Source organism: Procambarus clarkii, chromosome 48, assembly GCF_040958095.1.
Source record: "Procambarus clarkii isolate CNS0578487 chromosome 48, FALCON_Pclarkii_2.0, whole genome shotgun sequence".
Classification (NCBI taxonomy): Eukaryota; Metazoa; Arthropoda; class Malacostraca; order Decapoda; family Cambaridae; genus Procambarus; species Procambarus clarkii.
In genome coordinates, this window is record NC_091197.1 from 17,655,793 (window position 1) to 17,676,246 (window position 20,454).

The 20,454-nt window shown below is 48.0% G+C and overlaps 2 protein-coding genes across 4 annotated transcripts in view; both read right to left on the bottom strand.

Annotated features, from left to right (window-relative positions):
• LOC123752455 (uncharacterized) overlaps window positions 1-20,454 on the bottom strand; it is a 524,100-nt gene that overhangs the window by 59,596 nt on the left and 444,050 nt on the right. The gene's annotated exons all lie outside the window — the stretch shown is intronic.
• LOC138351116 (uncharacterized) lies at window positions 2,156-11,937 on the bottom strand. The gene is made up of 3 exons (XM_069302746.1): window positions 11,896-11,937; window positions 4,233-4,531; window positions 2,156-2,531 (listed from the first exon to the last, which is right to left on the bottom strand). The coding sequence occupies exons 1-3, from the start codon at window positions 11,935-11,937 to the stop codon at window positions 2,156-2,158; spliced, it is 717 nt and encodes a 238-aa protein (XP_069158847.1).

Genomic DNA, 20,454 nt, shown 5'->3' on the forward strand with positions numbered 1-20,454 from the left:
GGAATGATATCCACTGATAAGCCTGTATTGTTAGCGCTAAAATTACCCAACTCCATTGAATTAATACTAAACATAATAGATACCCTTAAAAAGATTCATAGAAAACACCGACCTTACCTAACCTTGTTAGTATCTTAAGATAAGCATCTTATTGCTTCGTAATTACAATTATTACTTAACCTATACCTATTATAGGTTAGGTAGTAATTGTAATTACGAAGCTATAAGATGCTTATCTTAAGATACTAACAAGGTTAGGTAAGGTCGGTGTTTTCTATGAATCTTTTTAAGGGTATCTATTATGTTAAGTATGTCACCTATGCACATATTTAATAAGTCAATATTGACTTATTAAATTTGCGAGAACGGGTTGGAATTAATACACTTCTAAAACGACTCGTTCATTGAAATTATAATTTGCCTTTTGAAATGGAAATTTGATTTTGACCACTGGCAAAATGATTGGACAGTGGCATCTATGCCAAGTGTTCGAGCCGAATAATTACCGTAAATCGGCTGTGAACGGGACTTTAAATATTACAATTGCAATAAGCACTTTATGGAAACAAATGACACAATTACAAGGAAATTATGATATCATAATGACCCGAGAGCAAAGGTGATTATATTGCAACTGTTTCTCTCTTAATTATATGTAAATTTTAATATCGTAATTCCTCGACATGCGGCAATTATTGCAATGGATGTTGCATGGCGAGTACAGACTGGTCGATAGAGGCGGAGTTTACTGCATGGCGGTGTTGACCAGTCAGCAGGGAGCCGCCACACTCTCCGCCACACTCTCCGCCACACTCTCCGCCACACTCTCCGCCACACTCTCCGCCACACTCCACACTCTCCGCCACACTCCACACTCTCCGCCACACTCCACACTCTCCGCCACACTCCACACTCTCCGCCACACTCCACACTCTCCGCCTCACTCTCCGCCACACTCCACACTCTCCGCCTCACTCTCCGCCACACTCCACACTCTCCGTCACACTCCACACACTCCGCCACACGCCACACTCTCCGCCACACTCCACACTCTCCGCCACACTCCACACTCTCCGCCACACTCCACACTCTCCGCCACACTCCACACTCTCCGCCACACTCCACACTCTCCGCCACACTCCACACTCTCCGCCACACTCCACACTCTCCGCCACACTCCACACTCTCCGCCACACTCCACACTCTCCGCCACACTCCACACTCTCCGCCACACTCCACACTCTCCGCCACACTCCACACTCTCCGCCACACTCCACACTCTCCGCCACACTCCACACTCTCCGCCACACTCCACACTCTCCGCCACACTCCACACTCTCCGCCACACTCCACACTCTCCGTCACACTCCACACTCTCCGCCTCACTCCACACTCTCCGCCACACTCCACACTCTCCGCCACACGCCACACTCTCCGCCTCACTCCACACTCTCCGCCACACTCCACACTCTCCGCCTCACTCCACACTCTCCGTCACACTCCTCACTCTCCGCCACACTCTCCGCCTCACTCCACACTCTCCGCCACACGCCACACTCTCCGCCACACTCTCCGCCACACTCCACACTCTCCGCCACACTCTCCGTCACACTCCACACTCTCCGCCACACTCCACACTCTCCGCCACACTCCACACTCTCCGCCACACTCTCCGTCACACTCCACACTCTCCGCCACACTCCACACTCTCCGTCACACTCCACACTCTCCGCCACACTCCACACTCTCCGTCACACTCCACACTCTCCGCCACACTCCACACACTCCGCCACACGCCACACTCTCCGCCACACTCCACACTCTCCGTCACACTCCACACTCTCCGTCACACTCCACACACTCCGCCACACGCCACACTCTCCGTCACACTCCACACTCTCCGTCACACTCCACACACTCCGCCACACGCCACACACTCCGTCACACTCCACTCTCTCCGTCACACTCCACACTCTCCGTCACACTCCACACTCTCCATCACACTCCACACTCTCCGTCACACTCCACACTCTCCGTCACACTCCACACTCTCCGCCACACTCTCCGCCTCACTCCACACTCTCCGCCACACTCTCCGCCACACTCCACACTCTCCGCCACACTCCACACTCTCCGTCACACTCCACACTCTCCGTCACACTCCACACTCTCCGTCACACGCCACACTCTCCGTCACACTCCACACACTCCGCCACACGCCACACACTCCGCCACACACTCCGCCACACTCCACACTCTCCGTCACACTCCACACTCTCCGTAACACTCCACACTCTCCGCCACACTCCACACTCTCCGCCACACTCCACACTCTCCGCCACACGCCACACTCTCCGTCACACTCCACACTCTCCGCCACACTCTCCGCCACACTCTCCGCCTCACTCTCCGCCTCACTCCACACTCTCCGCCACACTCCACACACTCCGCCACACGCCACACTCTCCGCCACACTCCACACTCTCCGCCACACTCCACACTCTCCGCCACACTCTCCGCCACACTCCACACTCTCCGCCACACTCCACACTCTCCGCCACACGCCACACTCTCCGCCACACTCCACACTCTCCGCCACACTCCACACTCTCCGCTACACTCTCCGCCACACTCCACACTCTCCGCCACACTCTCTGCCACACTCTCCGCCACACTCCACACTCTCCGCCACACTCCACACTCTCCGCCACACTCTCCGCCACACTCCACACTCTCCGCCACACTCTCCGCCACACTCCACACTCTCCGCCACACGCCACACTCTCCGCCACACTCCACACTCTCCGCCACACTCCACACTCTCCGCCACACTCCACACACTCCGCCACACTCCACACTCTCCGCCACACTCTCCGCCACACTCCACACTCTCCGCCACACTCTCCGCCACACTCCACACTCTCCGCCACACTCCACACTCTCCGCCACACTCCACACTCTCCGCCACACTCCACACTCTCCGCCACACTCCACACTCTCCGCCACACTCCACACTCTCCGCCACACTCCACACTCTCCGCCACACTCCACACTCTCCGCCACACTCCACACTCTCCGCCACACTCCACACTCTCCGTCACACTCCACACTCTCCGTCACACTCCACACTCTCCGCCTCACTCCACACTCTCCGCCACACTCCACACTCTCCGCCACACGCCACACTCTCCGCCTCACTCCACACTCTCCGCCACACTCCACACTCTCCGCCTCACTCCACACTCTCCGTCACACTCCTCACTCTCCGCCACACTCTCCGCCTCACTCCACACTCTCCGCCACACGCCACACTCTCCGCCACACTCTCCGCCACACTCCACACTCTCCGCCACACTCTCCGTCACACTCCACACTCTCCGCCACACTCTCCGTCACACTCCACACTCTCCGCCACACTCCACACTCTCCGCCACACTCCACACTCTCCGCCACACTCTCCGTCACACTCCACACTCTCCGCCACACTCTCCGTCACACTCCACACTCTCCGCCACACTCCACACTCTCCGTCACACTCCACACTCTCCGCCACACTCCACACTCTCCGTCACACTCCACACTCTCCGCCACACTCCACACACTCCGCCACACGCCACACTCTCCGCCACACTCCACACTCTACGTCACACTCCACACTCTCCGTCACACTCCACACACTCCGCCACACGCCACACTCTCCGTCACACTCCACACTCTCCGTCACACTCCACACACTCCGCCACACGCCACACACTCCGTCACACTCCACTCTCTCCGTCACACTCCACACACTCCGCCACACGCCACACACTCCGTCACACTCCACTCTCTCCGTCACACGCCACACACTCCGTCACACTCCACACTCTCCGTCACACTCCACACTCTCCGTCACACTCCACACTCTCCGTCACACTCCACACTCTCCGTCACACTCCACACTCTCCGTCACACTCCACACTCTCCGTCACACTCCACACTCTCCGCCACACTCTCCGCCTCACTCCACACTCTCCGCCACACTCTCCGCCACACTCCACACTCTCCGCCACACGCCACACTCTCCGTCACACTCCACACTCTCCGTCACACTCCACACTCTCCGTCACACTCCACACTCTCCGTCACACTCCACACTCTCCGTCACACGCCACACTCTCCGTCACACTCCACACACTCCGCCACACGCCACACACTCCGCCACACGCAACACACTCCGCCACACTCCACACTCTCCGTCACACTCCACACTCTCCGTAACACTCCACACTCTCCGCCACACTCCACACTCTCCGCCACACTCCACACTCTCCGCCACACGCCACACTCTCCGCCACACGCCACACTCTCCGTCACACTCCACACTCTCCGCCACACTCTCCGCCACACTCTCCGCCTCACTCTCCGCCTCACTCCACACTCTCCGCCACACTCTCCGCCACACTCCACACACTCCGCCACACGCCACACTCTCCGCCACACTCCACACTCTCCGCCACACTCCACACTCTCCGCCACACTCTCCGCCACACTCTCCGCCACACTCTCCGCCACACTCTCCGCCACACTCTCCGCCACACTCCACACTCTCCGCCACACTCCACACTCTCCGCCACACGCCACACTCTCCGCCACACTCCACACTCTCCGCCACACTCCACACTCTCCGCCACACGCCACACTCTCCGCCACACTCCACACTCTCCGCCACACTCCACACTCTCCGCCACACTCCACACTCTCCGCCACACTCCACACTCTCCGCCACACTCCACACTCTCCGCCACACTCTCCGCCACACTCTCCGCCACACTCCACACTCTCCGCCACACGCCACACTCTCCGCCACACTCCACACTCTCCGCCACACTCCACACTCTCCGCCACACTCCACACACTCCGCCACACTCCACACACTCCGCCACACTCCACACTCTCCGCCACACTCTCCGCCACACTCCACACTCTCCGCCACACTCTCCGTCACACTCCACACTCTCCGCCACACTCCACACTCTCCGCCACACTCCACACTCTCCGCCACACTCCACACTCTCCGCCACACTCTCCGCCACACTCTCCGCCACACTCCACACTCTCCGCCACACTCCACACTCTCCGCCACACTCTCCGCCACACTCCACACTCTCCGCCACACTCTCCGCCACACTCCACACTCTCCGCCACACTCTCCGCCACACTCCACACTCTCCGCCACACTCTCCGCCACACTCCACACTCTCCGCCACACTCCACACTCTCCGCCTCACTCTCCGCCACACTCTCCGCCACACTCTCCGCCACACTCTCCGCCACACTCTCCGCCACACTCTCCGCCACACTCTCCGCCACACTCTCCGCCACACTCTCCGCCACACTCTCCGCCACACTCTCCGCCACACTCTCCGCCACACTCCCCGCCACACTCCCCGCCACACTCCCCGCCACACTCTCCGCCACACTCCCCGCCACACTCCCCACCACACTCCCCGCCACACTCTCCGCTACACCCAGAGAAGCAATGCGTGATATCTTAAGCCTAATCCGCTTGGAATTCAAGTGACAAAAATAATTTGTTGTTGCTGTTAATTGAGTCTCGTTTCTTTCCTGCAGACTTTCTGGTGTTTCATATATTTTCCTTCATGTTCCTTCCCTTATATATTTTCCTTTTCAGATTGTAATTTTCTCCTTGTGCCTCTGTCCCATTCCGTATTCTCATCTCTCTCTCTCTCTCTCTCTCTCTCTCTCTCTCTCTCTCTCTCTCTCTCTCTCTCTCTCTCTCTCTCTCTCTCTCTCTCTCTCTCTCTCTCTCTCTCTCTCTCTCTCTCTCTCTCTCTCTCTCCTCTCTCTCTCTCTCTCTCTCTCTCTCTCTCTCTCTCTCTCTCTCTCTCTCTCTCTCTCTCTCTCTCTCTCTCTCTCTCTCTCTCTCTCTCTCTCTCTCTCTCTCTCTCTCTCCTCTCTCTCTCTCTCTCTCTCTCTCTCTCTCTCTCTCTCTCTCTCTCTCTCTCTCTCTCTCTCTCTCTCTCTCTCTCTCCTCTCTCTCTCTCTCTCTCTCTCTCTCTCTCTCTCTCTCTCTCTCTCTCTCTCTCTCTCTCTCTCTCTCTCTCTCTCTCTCTCTCTCTCTCTCTCTCTCTCTCTCTCTCTCTCTCTCTCTCTCTCTCTCTCTCTCTCTCTCTCTCTCTCTCTCTCTCTCTCTCTCTCTCTCTCTCTCTCTCTCTCTCTCTCTCTCTCTCTCTCTCTCTCTCTCTCTCTCTCTCTCTCTCTCTCTCTCTCTCTCTCTCTCTCTCTCTCCCTCCCCCCCCCCTCCCTCCCTCCCACTCTACCTCCCTCCCTCCCTCCCTCCCTCCCTCCCTCCCTCCCACTCTCCCTCCCTCCCTCCCTCCCTCCCTCCCTCCCACTCTACCTCCCTCCCTCCCTCCCTCCCTCCCTCCCTCCCTCCCACTCTCCCTCCCTCCCTCCCTCCCTCCCTCCCTCCCACTCTACCTCCCTCCCTCCCTCCCTCCCTCCCTCCCTCCCTCCCTCCCACTCTCCCTCCCTCCCTCCCTCCCTCCCTCCCTCCCTCCCTCCCTCCCTCCCACTCTACCTCCCTCCCACTCTACCTCCCTCCCTCCCTCCCTCCCTATCTCTATCTCTCTCTCTACCTCTCTCTCTTTGGGGTGGGACGGAGGAAAGGAATGGTGTCCAACCACTTGACGGTCGGAGACTGAACGCTGATCTGCATGAAGCGAGACCGACCGCTCTATCATCCAGCCCAAGTAGTCCTCGCTCCGAGGAACTAGGTAGTGTGTCAGCGCCCATGCTCTATGTCTGTCTCTCTCTCTCTCTCGCTCTCTCCTGCCTCTTCCCCTCCTCCTCGTCTCCCATTCTTTGCATTTTCACACATTTTCTCATCGTTCTCCATGACTCCTCCTCCGCACTTCCCATCTTACCGGTTTTGTCATCTCAGTTACCCACTCTCCTTCTCCGCCTCTCACTCTCATTCTCCCCCATTCCCCTTTCACTAACCTGTTACTCACCCATTATCTCTTGTCCCTGATTGTAATCTGGTAATTCTGTAATCCTCTTCTGGGGTATCACCTACTCTCTGATAATTCTTTATCATTTTTTCTTCTTCCGTTTAGTTAGTTCTCCCTATTCTTGATTATCTCTGAAGTTAAACATTCTTTCCTTACTTCTGTCCACTTCCCTTTTTCTTTCTTCGTATCTTAACGTTTGTCTCTTCTTCCCAATTTCTCTTCTTTCCCCCTCCATGCCTCTTACCTCTCCTCCCCTCGGAGTTTCCTCCCCCTTCTCTCCTTTCACACATTGCCTCTGCTCTCCCCTCACACGTCTCAGGTCCCCTTCTCTACTGACTATAAACATCTTCCATCACTCTCCTTCTCTTTCACTAGTCCCTCTTTTGCGTAGGTTCCTCCTTGGTTATTGTCTGCTGTCTCGCTGTCTGTCCCCCCTCTCTGCCCGCCGCTCTGTCCCCCCCTCTCTCTCTCTGTCCCCCCTCTCTCTCAGTCCCCCCTCTCCCTGTCCCGCCCCCCTCTCTCATATCGTAAGTGACGTATATACAACGAGATGTACTCATACAACCCTCTCGTTAAGGTGATCTAATCCCAGCCTCTCATTTGGACGAGTGAAAAGAGACGCAGTCTCAATTCTGGCCTTGTATGCGTAGGTGAGCCAGTCCCTCCCTCCCCTCCCTCCCTCCCTCCCTCAGGAGAGGAGTCCCTCCCTCATGACAAGCATCCCTCCCCTTTGGACTGGGACAAACTTGTCTGCTGCCTCCTTACACTTCTGCGTGATGTAGTCCATGTCTTGGGCCGTCTTTCCCCTGAGTTCTGTTATTCATGTTATATCTGTTAGGAATTTTCTGATCTCCTCATAGTTTCCCTTTCGGAATGCCAGCCTTTTGTTTTCAGTTCCCTTCCTTGAGTACATTAACCTTTTATCGACCAGATACTCAAACGTCAGTACACTGTGATCGCTCATTCTCACGGGTTGTGTGAGAGTTGAACATTCCAAGATGTAATCATGTACAATTATGTAAATTAAATGCACAACACACACACACACACACACACACACACACACACACACACACACACACACACACACACACACACACACACACACACACACACACACACACCACACACACACATACACACACACACACACACACACACACACACACACCACCCACACACACACACACACACCACACACACACACACACACACACACACACACATATATATATATATATATATATATATATATATATATATATATATATATATATGTCGTACCTAGTAGCCAGAACGCACTTCTCAGCCTACTATGCAAGGCCTGATTTGCCTAATAAGCCAAGTTTTCGTGAATTAATTGTTTTTCGACTACCTAACCTAACCTAACTTTTTCGGCTACCTAACCTAACCTAACCTATAAAGATAAGTTAGATTAGGTTGGGTAGGGTTGGTTAGGTTCGGTCATATATCTACGTTAATTTTAACTCAAATAAAAACAAATTGACCTCATACATAATGAAATGAGTAGCTTTATCATTTCATAAGAAAAAAAATAGAAAAAATATATTAATTCAGGAAAACTTGGCTTATTAGGCATTTTGGGCCTTGCATAGTAGGCTGAGAAGTGCGTTCTGGCTACTAGGTACGACATATATATATATATATATATATATATATATATATATATATATATATATATATATATATATATATATATATAATATTATAGTTATATATACCACGTCAACAGCTGGCACTAACTAGCAACATTAACCTCTCTTGTTAACGCACGTTGCTTGCTTAACTAGGACAAGCCTCAAATGTTTCATTACACTGTTAACAACATTATGGTTTATGAACATTAACACGTTTTTGTTAGAACTGAAACTTGGTACCTCCGGTGCAGACGAGGAGTCACAATAACGTGGCTGAAATATGTTGACCAAACCACACACTAGAAAGTGATGGGACGACGACGTTTTGGTCCGTCCTGGACTATTCTCAAGTCGATTGTGACGAGGGAAGGAGGCGAAGGCAATGTATAGGTAAGAGAGAGAGGTGAGGAGAAGGAAATCTTAGAGGAAGAAAAACCAAGACAAAAGGTACAAAAGGTAGGGGGGTAATAAAGCGGATAGTAATAGGAATAAGAAAAGGATCGTAAGAGAAAACAAGGGAAAGAAAAAGAAAGATAGATAAATGGAAGTATAAGCTTAGGTCACGTTTGTTAGAAAGTTTAGCACATTTGAGTATATACTGTGAAAGGGAAGAGTCCACAGCAACAAAGCCAGGACTCAAGTTCATGTTGGGTACATTGTGTATTAGTCAATTCAACAAGACGGCGTCTGTGTAGAGTAGACGCAGGAAAGATTATTTTGGAGGAAGACCAATTAATAGGATGATTAGAATCCCTAACATAACAGAAGAGAGCATTTTTTGTGTCTGCAGACTTAACACTTCTTTTGTGTTCCTTAAGTCTGTCATTTAGTGTACGGAAAGCTTCACCAAAGTATTGGAGAGGACGAACAGGAAATAGAGTAGACATCAGCAGCATTAGAAGCAGAAGGAGCTGTGTGAACTAGATTGCTACGGAGTGAGTTTGTCGAAAGGCGAGCTTTATGTCAAGAGGACGAAAGGTATTAGTAAAAGTTTTGAGTTCAAATCTGAAGGGAAGGCATAGTACAGTGCTACTAGTGTTGGAAGCAGGTTTAGGATGAAAGAAATTTTGTTTAGCTTGAGAGTAGGCACAGTTGATAAAATGCAAAGGGTAACCAAGGCGAGAGTGATTTGTAGATAAAGGCAATTTTAGAATCAAGAAACTGAGGTCACTGATGCGTTAAGCGCGGAGGAAGAGAGAGAAGAGGACACTTTTCTTAACTGAATGAGGATGGTTGGAAAAGAAGTGAATGTACATGCCACTATGTATGGGTTTGTGGTAGACAGAGAAAGAGAACCCAGACACAGCTGTGAACGTCAAGAAAAGGAAGGAGGAAATTAGATTCCCCTTCAACTTTGAAATGTATGGAAGGAGCCAGATTAAGAGAGGAGAGGAAAGGCTGGAAAACACTAAGGTCATGAGGCCATAAAGCAAAAATGTCATCAACATAGCGAATTCAGAGAGAGGGACGAGTATCAATAGAAGGAAGAAGAACAGTGTCTCCTCGTTATCCCGGTGTTCAATGCTGGAAGCGTAGTGTTTGGTGTAACTGGGAGACACGTTTTATGACGAGCTGGTAAAACTGTCCCCTCGTTATGTCCACCCTTGTTCCCTCGTTATGTCCATCCTTCCTCTCGTTATGTTCTCTCACTCGTCCCCCTCGTTATGTTCTCTCACCCGTCCCCTCGTTATCTCGTCCCTGTCCCCTCGTAACGTTCTCCAGGTCTGCTCGTATGTCCTCTTGGACGAGTATATCCTGAGGGGTTAAATGCCCCACTGGGCCCCCTTCTTGATCCCCTTAAGACTCTCACAAATTACCTCAGTTTACCCCCGTCCATATTTTCTTTACCAACCTGGCCTCACGCTTGATTCAGTGCGTCATATTTCCGAAGGTAAAAGCAACGTAGCAGCACGGCAGTTTTGACGCTCCCTGGGACCAATGGTCATAGACGACGATGACGATTGGGCAGGTTGGTCGACCTCGCTAGCACGCTCCTGTTTAAGATAACAATCGCCTTCATAGTTTGCCCCTTTGCCAGCGATTTAGCACGTGACTTATCACGTTTTCTCTGTGGGTCGTGTCACCTTGTTCCCTTCCGATATCACATGTTCTCTAATTTTGACGTCAAAATCCCCCAACAGATAAAATATGATGTACTAGAAATCATTACGTCTCACGAACAATAACTATCTTTTTTTAATCCGTGGGTGATCGGTTAGGTTAGGTTCGGGCACTTGTTGTACGACATATTCTGTCCGTTGTAGTAACTAGAGAGGACGGTCATATACCCAATAGACGGTCGTCCCTACCCCTTCCTCCCCCCCCATCCCTACCCTTTGCTTCCCCAGGGTAAATAAACTAGTTATAATTCCTAAATATATAATTGGTAAAACACTACACACACACATCACAATTGCGTGATTCATCAGATGAACAAATGTCGTAGCTCAGTCGATTAAGGCAGCGTCTGGGATGCTCTTGGACGCAGGTTCGAATCCTTGTCACGGCCCTTGTGGATTTGTTCATTATAATTAGTAACATTTTTGACCAAATAATTTAAACCACAATTCTCATGACCCACAGTCTAGTATATTCTGGTGACCAACATACGAAATACAACGTACTATGAATCGCAGGGGCCCGGCAAAAAAAAAAAATGCATATCACCGCATCGGTTTGTTAAGTGGGTGGGTCGGGTTATTATGTTTCTGGTTAGGTTAAGACGTTAGATTTTGTACGTTGGAGCAAAATAAAAGAACGGGCTGATCTACAAGCGGCCAGACTGTGCAGGATGACGCATCAAGATGCTCACAGCAAAACAGATTTTTTGTTTTCAAGAAAGAGGAGGAAACGACGACGTTTCGGTCCGTCCTGGACCGAATTTTCTTAGTTTTTAAATTATTCTTATATTGTATGGGTGAGTTTGGGTGGATATGAATAGGTTGCCTGCAGATGGTCAGTTAGGCCTTCTGTAGTGTAATTTATTCTCACTTTATCATCTTATATTCTAAAATTATATGAACTAATTGTCTAGCATCCTGATCTTAATACATCCTAGGCTTTCTTCATTCTTAATGCATGCTTGGCCTACTGCATGCTGCATTAAGACAGCACAGAACCTAACCTCAACCTGTACCAAGACAACGGCATCCCTGAGATGTCTTTAGACATCTGAAGCCCACAACATCCCCTTCTTAAAACCGAGCTTACAGCATGCTCACCTTAAATCCTCCGAATCCTACAGCATCTTCATTTTTGAACATCCGAACCTTTGAGCATCATTATTGTATAACATTCAGATGTTCTCCCTTTGTGCTCAACTAAATCTATCATCTTCATCTATCTATTCATCACTCGTCTGACCCTCACTGTGTAGCCCCTGGTCTTGAAGACGGGCTGACCTTTCCCCGACGACCCCTCGGAAGATTATACGGGGTGAGAAACAGATTAGCTATTTAGGAGGGCAATATTGCGCCATCAGAGGAAAGCTATTACTGGGAGTGACTTTGTGAGGGCTCCCTTGTGACTCACTAGCACGGTGAGAGGGGCGGCAGCAGCAGCACGAAGGGAACGAACAGATAAAGAAGGAAAATGGGAAATGTTAAGTTGAGGAAGTGAAGAAGGCAAAGGAGAATTCTGATAAAAAAAACAGCGTCTTCAGTAAGGAAAAAGATGAGAGGGAGAGTAAGTCTACTGGCGAAAAAAGAAAAGAAAACGAATTGCAGCGAATATGAGCTGAAGCAAAAGGCACAGAAACAGTCGAGGAATGAAATATATGAACAGAAGGGGGAAAATGTCCGGGCGGGAGAGTGGGAGGGGTCGTGAAGGTGAATATACAAGGAGTAAATGAATAATCCATTTATTCATCCTAGGTCGCAGAAGGCGCAGAGTAAGGATGACACTATGAAGGAGTCGCAGAAGAGCGGGCACTCAGTAGTTTGTTTCCCCTCCCCAGAGATATTCCAGAGTGGGCCCCAGACCTCTGGCTGGCTAAGTGTGACCTGTTTCTCGCTTCTGTCTTACTTAGGGCGGAGTACGAGTGTTTATGACTCGTATGGTCGCTTCAGTAGGGTTATGCCCCAATGAGTTTAACAACAACTTCTGCTCGGTTTCATCTTAGTTGAAAGCTTATTGGGTTTGTAACTCTGTGGCGCTGTGTTAGATATTGTTTCAGTGGTGTGTGTGGCTATTTCTCCATTCAGGTGGGCGTGTGTGTAATATATACATATACTTACACATATACATATATATACATATGAGGGCTGGTAAGACCAGAGCTCTTCTGTAATACATGTGACCTCATCCTCCCACTTTTATCTCCCCTCATTCCTCCTCATTTTCTCCATCTCCCTTCCCCCCCCCCCTCTCATCCACCAGTCTTCCATATATCTCATCCATATCCGCGTCTTTCTCATATACTCTCACCTCAACCATTCTCTTTCCTATATAGACCCACCTGACCCGTACCTGTCCCATGAACAATCGCCTCAATCGTACCTCTCCCATCAATCCCCATCCCCCCCCCATTATATCCATTCCATGTGCATCTACTTACTCCCTCCCCCATCAACACACCTACGTTATACAAAACAAAATGGTTACCCAAGACAAAGCTCCACTTTCATTTCAGGTGAAGGTTCTTTAATCCAATTTCCGTCCTTTTAGCAATCTACGAGTCGTCTACGTCGAGTTGTTGTTGTTGGTGTAGCCTTTGTTTACGTGTGTGGTCAGTTATATCAGACGTCATGTCTTCAGGGCTGGAAGAACCGTCGGTTATTGATAAGAGTTCATGGAGTAATAGAGAAAAGTTTAATGGATGGAATAGATGAATGAGCAGAGGTGTGTGTGTGTGTGTACTCACCTAATTATACTCACCTAATTGTGCTTGCGGGGGTTGAGCTCTGGCTCTTTGGTCTCGCCTCTCAACCGTCAATCAACTGATGATCAGATTCCTGAGCCTACTGGGCTCTCTCATATATACATTTGAAATTGTGTATGGAGTCAGCCTCCACCACATCACTTCCTAATGCATTCCATTTACTTACTACTTTGACACTGAAAAGGTTCTTTCTAATCTTTCTAATTCTTTTCTGTGGCTCATTTTGGTACTCAGCTTCCACCTGTGTCCTCTTGTACGTGTGCCCCCCATGTTAAATAATCCATCTTTGTCCACCCTGTCAATTCCCCTGAGAATTTTGTATGTGGTGATCATGTCTTCCCTAGGTCTTCTATCTTCCAGCGACGTGAGGTGCAGTTCACGTAGTCTGTTCTCATAACTCATGCCTCTTAGTTCTGGAACTAGCCTAGTGGCATATCTCTGAACTTTTTCCAGCTTCGTCTTGTGCTTGACTAGGCACGGGCTCCATGCTGGGGCTGCATACTCCAGAATTGGCCTTACATATGTGGTATACAAGGTTCTGAAGGATTCCTTACACAGGTTTCTGAAAGCAGTTCTAATGATAGCCAGCCTCGCATAGGCCGCTGATATTATTCTTTTGATGTGGGCTTCAGGATACAGGTTTTTGGCGCGATATCAACTCCCTGATCTTTCTCTCTGTCCGTTTCGTGAAGGACTTCATCTCCGATTCGGTATCAAGTGACTGGCCTCCTAGTTCCTCCTCCTAGTTTCCTTACCTTACATTTACTTGGGTTGAACTTTAGTAGCCATTTGTCGGACCATTCCTTCAGTTTGTCTAGGTCATCTTGCAGCCTCATACTGTCCTCCTCTGTCTTGATCATCCTCATAATTTTTGCATCATCAGCAAACATAGAGAGGAACGAGTCAGTTCCTTCTTGGAGTTCATTTACGTATATCAGAAAAAGTATAGGTCCAAGAACTGATCCCTATGTGACTCCACAGGTGACTCCCCACCGCTCCGAGACCTCACCCCTCACGGTGACTCGCTGTGTCCTGTTGCTTAGGTACTCTCTTAACCAGTGGAGTACCTTCCCTTTCACTCCTGCCTGCATCTCCAGTTTGTGCACTAGTCTCTTATGTGGTACTATGTCAAAATCTTTCTGGCTTTCCAGATATATGTAATCTGCCCAGTCCCCTCTCTCTTCCCTAATTTTTGTTGCCTGGCCATAGAAATCAATTAATCCTGTTAGGCATGATTTGCCATCTCTGAACCGATGCTGATGTGTTACAAAAGTTCTTCCGCTCCAGATGTTCTACTAGCTTTTCTCGCACAATCTTCTCCCTCATCTTGCATGGAATGCAAGTTAGGGACACTGGCCTGTACTTCAGTGCCTCCTGCCTATCACCCTTCTTGTAGACTGGGACTTCATTGGCCGTCTTCCAAATTTTTGGCAGTTCACCTGTTACCAGTGACTTGTTTTACACCATGGAGTGTGGCAGGCACAGAGCTTCTGCTCCTTCCTTAAGAATCCATGGTGAGATTCCCTCCGGGCCTAAAGCCTCAACACAACACACGACAGGTGAAACACCTGCACCATCAACACAACACACGACAGGTGAAACACCTGCACCATCAACACAACACACGACAGGTGAAACACCTGCACCATCAACACAACACACGACAGGTGAAACACCTGCACCATCAACACAACACACGACAGGTGAAACACCTGCACCATCAACACAACACACGACAGGTGAAACACCTGCACCATCAACACAACACACGACAGGTGAAGCACCTGCACCATCAACACAACACACGACAGGTGAAGCACCTGCACCATCAACACAACACACGACAGATGAAGCACCTGCACCATCAACACAACACACGACAGGTGAAACACCTGCACCATCAACACAAGAAGCGACACGACAGACGCGCCAGATGAACCAATAACGTCCAACAAAGGGTCTTGTTCCAAAGGTTGGAACAAGGTATTATTTTCCTATTAATTGACCCCAATTCTTTCACAGCATGTACACTTTTCCTCTAACTATGTCCTCATTTTAACCAACTTTCTCAATTATTTTCATTCCTTGTTTACCTGCCTCTATGTTCTCTCTCTTTGCATCTGTCCTCCGCGTGTTCTTCCCCGCTCGATATCATCTGCTAGTTCTTCCTCCTCTTCCTCGTAACACTACTTCTATCATCATTTCTCCTCTTTCTCCCTCATTTTTCAGTTCTACCTTCGTTTTCCGGTTCATTCTGTCTCTTAATCTTATTTTCCTGGCAACGTTCACTTTATACAGCTTTATCGTCGTGTGTGATATATTCCTCCTCCTCCTCCTTATTCCTCTTATTACTACTATCTCCATGTCCTCTTATCACCTGTCATCTGTCTCGTGCACTCTCTTTCTACTCTTTTGCCATCATTCATCTCCATCCTCGCTTACTCCTTCTTCCCTTCGTCTCATTCTCCTCGTTTTCACCTCCTCTTCTCATTCCTTCCTCCCTTCCTCCTCTCTCCTTTTCTCATAATAATCTCTCTCATAAGCAGCGTAATTAACATGTAATCCTGCGGAAACGTTATCTGTTAAGCAATTAACCTCTAGTCAGTCCCGGGTCTCTGGGTCTCTCTCTCTCTCTCTCTCTCTCTCTCTCTCTCTCTCTCTCTCTCTCTCTCTCTCTCTCTCTCTCTCTCTCTCTCTGCCTCTCTCTCTGCCTCTCTCTCTGCCTCTCTCTCTGCCTCTCTCTCTGCCTCTCTCATTGTCTCTTACTCTCATTAATATATATATATATATATATATATATATATATATATATATATATATATATATATATAATATATAATATATAATATATATAATCTTAATCAAGCAGGTGGGGCGGCCCACCAGAGAAACAGCAATATCAATCAAATACAGGCGACTGGAAGGTCAAAAAACATTTGTTCCCATAGCGTCTGAGACACATGGCCCCTGGAGCAAGAGTGCCTTGGGATTTATCAAGGAATTGGACTCCAAGCTCATTGACGTCACCAGAGACCCAAGAGCTGCCTGTTTTTTGTTTCAGCGCCTCAGTGTGGCGATCCAGAGGGGAAACGGCTTCTGTGTCCTCGGTTCCTGTCCGGAAGCGGAGGAGCTTCCATAGATCTAAAACCTTCAAGCACTCATTGTATTAACTACTGTATAACTTGTAACCTTTCATTATCTAAAAAAGCACAATAAAACACAAAAGGAACGGGGTGGTAGAAGAAAAGCACAAAGAAAGTGTATTGGAGGGAACGTAAACATTCCCACTGATTCGTTATGTGTGATTTTCTCCGAGGCCAAGGATCCCCTTCTTCAAGCCAGAGGTGGTACTCCCTCTGTGTATGTATATATATATATGCGTGTGTGTGTGTGTGTGTGTGTGTATATATATATATATATATATATATATATATATATATATATATATATATATATATATAATATAAATATTATAAAGGGGTGCCCCCCTTTTATATTATAATATAAAGGGGGCACCCTGAGTCTCAGAGAAGGAAATAAATAGCATTGAGAGCAAATCTTTTTTTTTTACTGTATATTCGTATGAGTATTTACTTCTCGTACTTCATTTTAACACTAATTTTTACATTTTACATCTCCCTTTAAGTGACCTTTTTTATATTTGTTGCTTTGTATAATTTATTCGCTGGAAGACGCAACAGAGCTGCTATATACCTTGCTATAAATAGGTACATACACTTGCTATATATAGGTAAATATACTTGCTATATATAGGTATATAGACTTGCTATAAACCTAGCTGCAATGTCCTGTGGCCGGAGGTAGGATGCCCTGGAATGGTTCACCCGGAATGTTCGCTGGAAATATCTGCAATTGAATTTCGGTTTCCATTACAACCTTTCCAGGTCCATTTCTCACTAGCGTTCTGAAGACCGGCTCTTGAAAGAGGAGAGCTTGTGCTCCAGACTGGTTATTTCAGCTGTCCATTCTCTTAGGGATTGACTTTCTTCATGATTGGTACCTCACTCTGGCTGGCCATCTGAACCCTGTATTCCCCTTAATCATGACTTTCTAAGCCATCTGCGCCCTGTAGTGCCATTGGGTATGATAGTTTTGATGACTGGAACACTCATAGGTTGATCATCGAAACCATTCCCATGGAGGTTTTTCACCTCATTTGTGCTTCTCGGTTTTAAAGACCAACTTTTCGTTAGGTTAGAGGTTTCTGGATCATTGTTAGAGTTCTCTTCCAATCTGTTCTCTAGCAAACATCAAATGTGAAGCTGGTTTTGCCTAGACTGAAGCGTTTCAACCTACGGAACCCACGCTACCTATTTGGACCATGCCACGATATTCAGAGGAACTGTCCATATTTTGGAGGTATTAATTCCGTTGAAGCAACGTAATAATGACGATGTGGTTGATAACAATCAGACTATGAAGCTTGAACCTTACTATTTAAATGCACAATAACGTCCCAGGTAAGTCACGTGCGTTTAAGTATTTATCTTAATTACTGTTTTTATTTATATTTAAGCAGAGAATAAATATTTTGAGTATTAATTGTCTCGTGATAATTACCTCACCTCTCGGTAGGTAATTTTCAGTGTAGGGTTGTGATAGGAAGAGAGGATAATGGCGGTACACAGATTTTTTGAAAGGTGTAAAAGGAGTTTGAGAGGCAGATAAGGGGTTGAAAAGAGCCGTGAGTAAGTGGATAGATAGAATGGGATAGAGAAAGTGTGATAGGGAGGTGGAATGGAATAGTGGGAGAGTGGATCGATTGGAGGGTAGGTAGAGTGGAATAGGTAGATAGTGTGTGGGGGTGAAATGGATTAGGGTTGGACTGATTAGGGCGGAGGAAGTAGAGAAGAGGGTGGTGGTGACGGAAAAAGACTTAGTTGATAGGTAAAGCGTGGGTAGAAGGGTGTAGGGGGGGAGGGATGTTAACTACCCCCTCCCCCCCTCTCCCCTCAGTTCTCCACAGAGGGAGGATGAGGGGATGAGGGGGAGGTGGTGTTGTTTCTCTGCCGTCACACCGTCCATAGTGCTTACTGGTACACAGCAGAGGTCTGTGTTTCTGGGTCACCGTCAGTCTGATGCCTCTACCGCGCGCTCTCCCTCTCCCAATCCTTCTCTCCCTCCCTTCCCTGTCGCTCAACACTCTCCCTCTCTCCCACCTCTCGCACTTTCCCTACCGCACTATTAAGACTTTACCTCAGAGCCAAGGTAAAAGGCACTCTCGACTGCCATTTACTTCAGGCGGTCAGTGGCAGTCTTTAAAGCAGCTATAGTATAGAAAACCCATATATGACTTGGCGCTTGATCATCTTTAGCATCAACATTGTGGTTTTTAGTGTGTGTGTGTGTGTGTGTGTGTGTGTGTGTGTGTGTGTGTGTGTGTGTGTGTGTGTGTGTATGTGTGTGTGTGTGTGTGTATGTGTGTGTATGTGTGTGTGTGTATATATATATATATATTATATATATATATATAATAAAATATAAGTGTACGTGCTAAGTTTATCTTCTGGATTATGTTGAGGACTAAAGTATTCTTTGCTGGTTGAACAGCAATATAATAGAAACGATAAAATGTTAATATAAACAGTTTAAACAACGAGTCTTAAAATACGATGTGAAATTATTATAAAAAACTAAATTAAAATGTGAATATTTAAATATTTAAGATGAAGGAATTAAAAAATCGTGTTTTAACTATATTATTATTGTAAATACTATTACAAAAGCTAATTAAGAAGATCTAATAAGTAGATAATTAAGAACTAATAAGTAGATAATTAACCAGATTTTACAGTAGATAATTAGATCTTCAAGTGGATAATTAAGTAGATCTTAAAGTAGATCCTTATGTAAATCTTCCTTTCAAAATAAAAGATTTACAAAATTACAAATGTGAAAAATAAAAATAAATCGTAATATTCAGTGGGGCTGAAAAAAGCTTTATATATATATATATATATATATATATATATATATATATATATATATATATATATATATATATTTATATATATATATATATATATATATATATATATATATATATATATATAATATAGCTAGGGAAGCGTTAGGAACGAGCAATCACGAGATGCATTAACGTTATTGGCTCTCCCTCCCCACCACCACCTCTCTGGTGCTGCGTTATCAGGCGTGGGAGGCTGATAACGGTATCTCGTTACCGCGTCTTCCACAGCCCCTCAGATAACACCCTCAGGCTTGCCGCGTCGGCCACTAGGGAGGAAGATGGGGTGAGAGGGAGGAAGATGGGCTGAGAGGGAGGGCGTGTTGTGAGAGGAAGATGGGGTGAGAGGGAGAGGGAGTGAGGTGATGGAGTGGACGGCGGAGCGTAGTTTGTGGGTAACTAGGAAATGATATGGTGGAATTAATAGATGGGTTCTTGGGCCAGTTGGTGGGTATTGAGCCACTGGTGTGGGGTATAGGGTTTTGAGCCACTGGTGGTGGGTATAGGGTCTTGAACCACTGGTGGTGGGTATGGGGTCTTGAGCCACTGGTGGTGGGTATAGGATCTTGAACCACTGGTGGTGGGTATAGGGTCTTGAACCACTGGTGGTGGGTATAGGGTCTTGAACCACTGGTGGTGGGTATAGGGTCTTGAACCACTGGTGGTGGGTATAGGGCCTTGAACTACTGGTGGTGGGTATAGGGTCTTGAACCACTGGTGGTGGGTATAGGGTCTTGAACCACTGGTGGTGGGTATAGGGTCTTGAACCACTGGTGGTGGGTATAGGGTCTTGAACCACTGGTGGTGGGTATAGGGCCTTGAACTACTGGTGGTGGGTATAGGGTCTTGAACCACTGGTGGTGGGTATAGGGTCTTGAACCACTGGTGGTGGGTATAGGGTCTTGAACCACTGGT

Bases quoted from the DNA above. Each gene is read 5' to 3' on its own strand.
- LOC138351116 (XM_069302746.1), bottom strand. From the start codon at position 11,937: ATGTTCAAAAATGAAGATGCTGTAGGATTCGGAGGATTTAAG. The intron at 4,532-11,895 runs GTGAGCATGCTG...TGTGGCGGAGAG, and splicing joins TAGGATTCGGAGGATTTAAG to TGTGGCGGAGAGTGTGGCGG. The intron at 2,532-4,232 runs GTGTGGAGTGTG...TGTGGCGGAGAG, and splicing joins AGTGTGGAGTGTGACGGAGA to TGTGGAGTGTGGCGGAGAGT.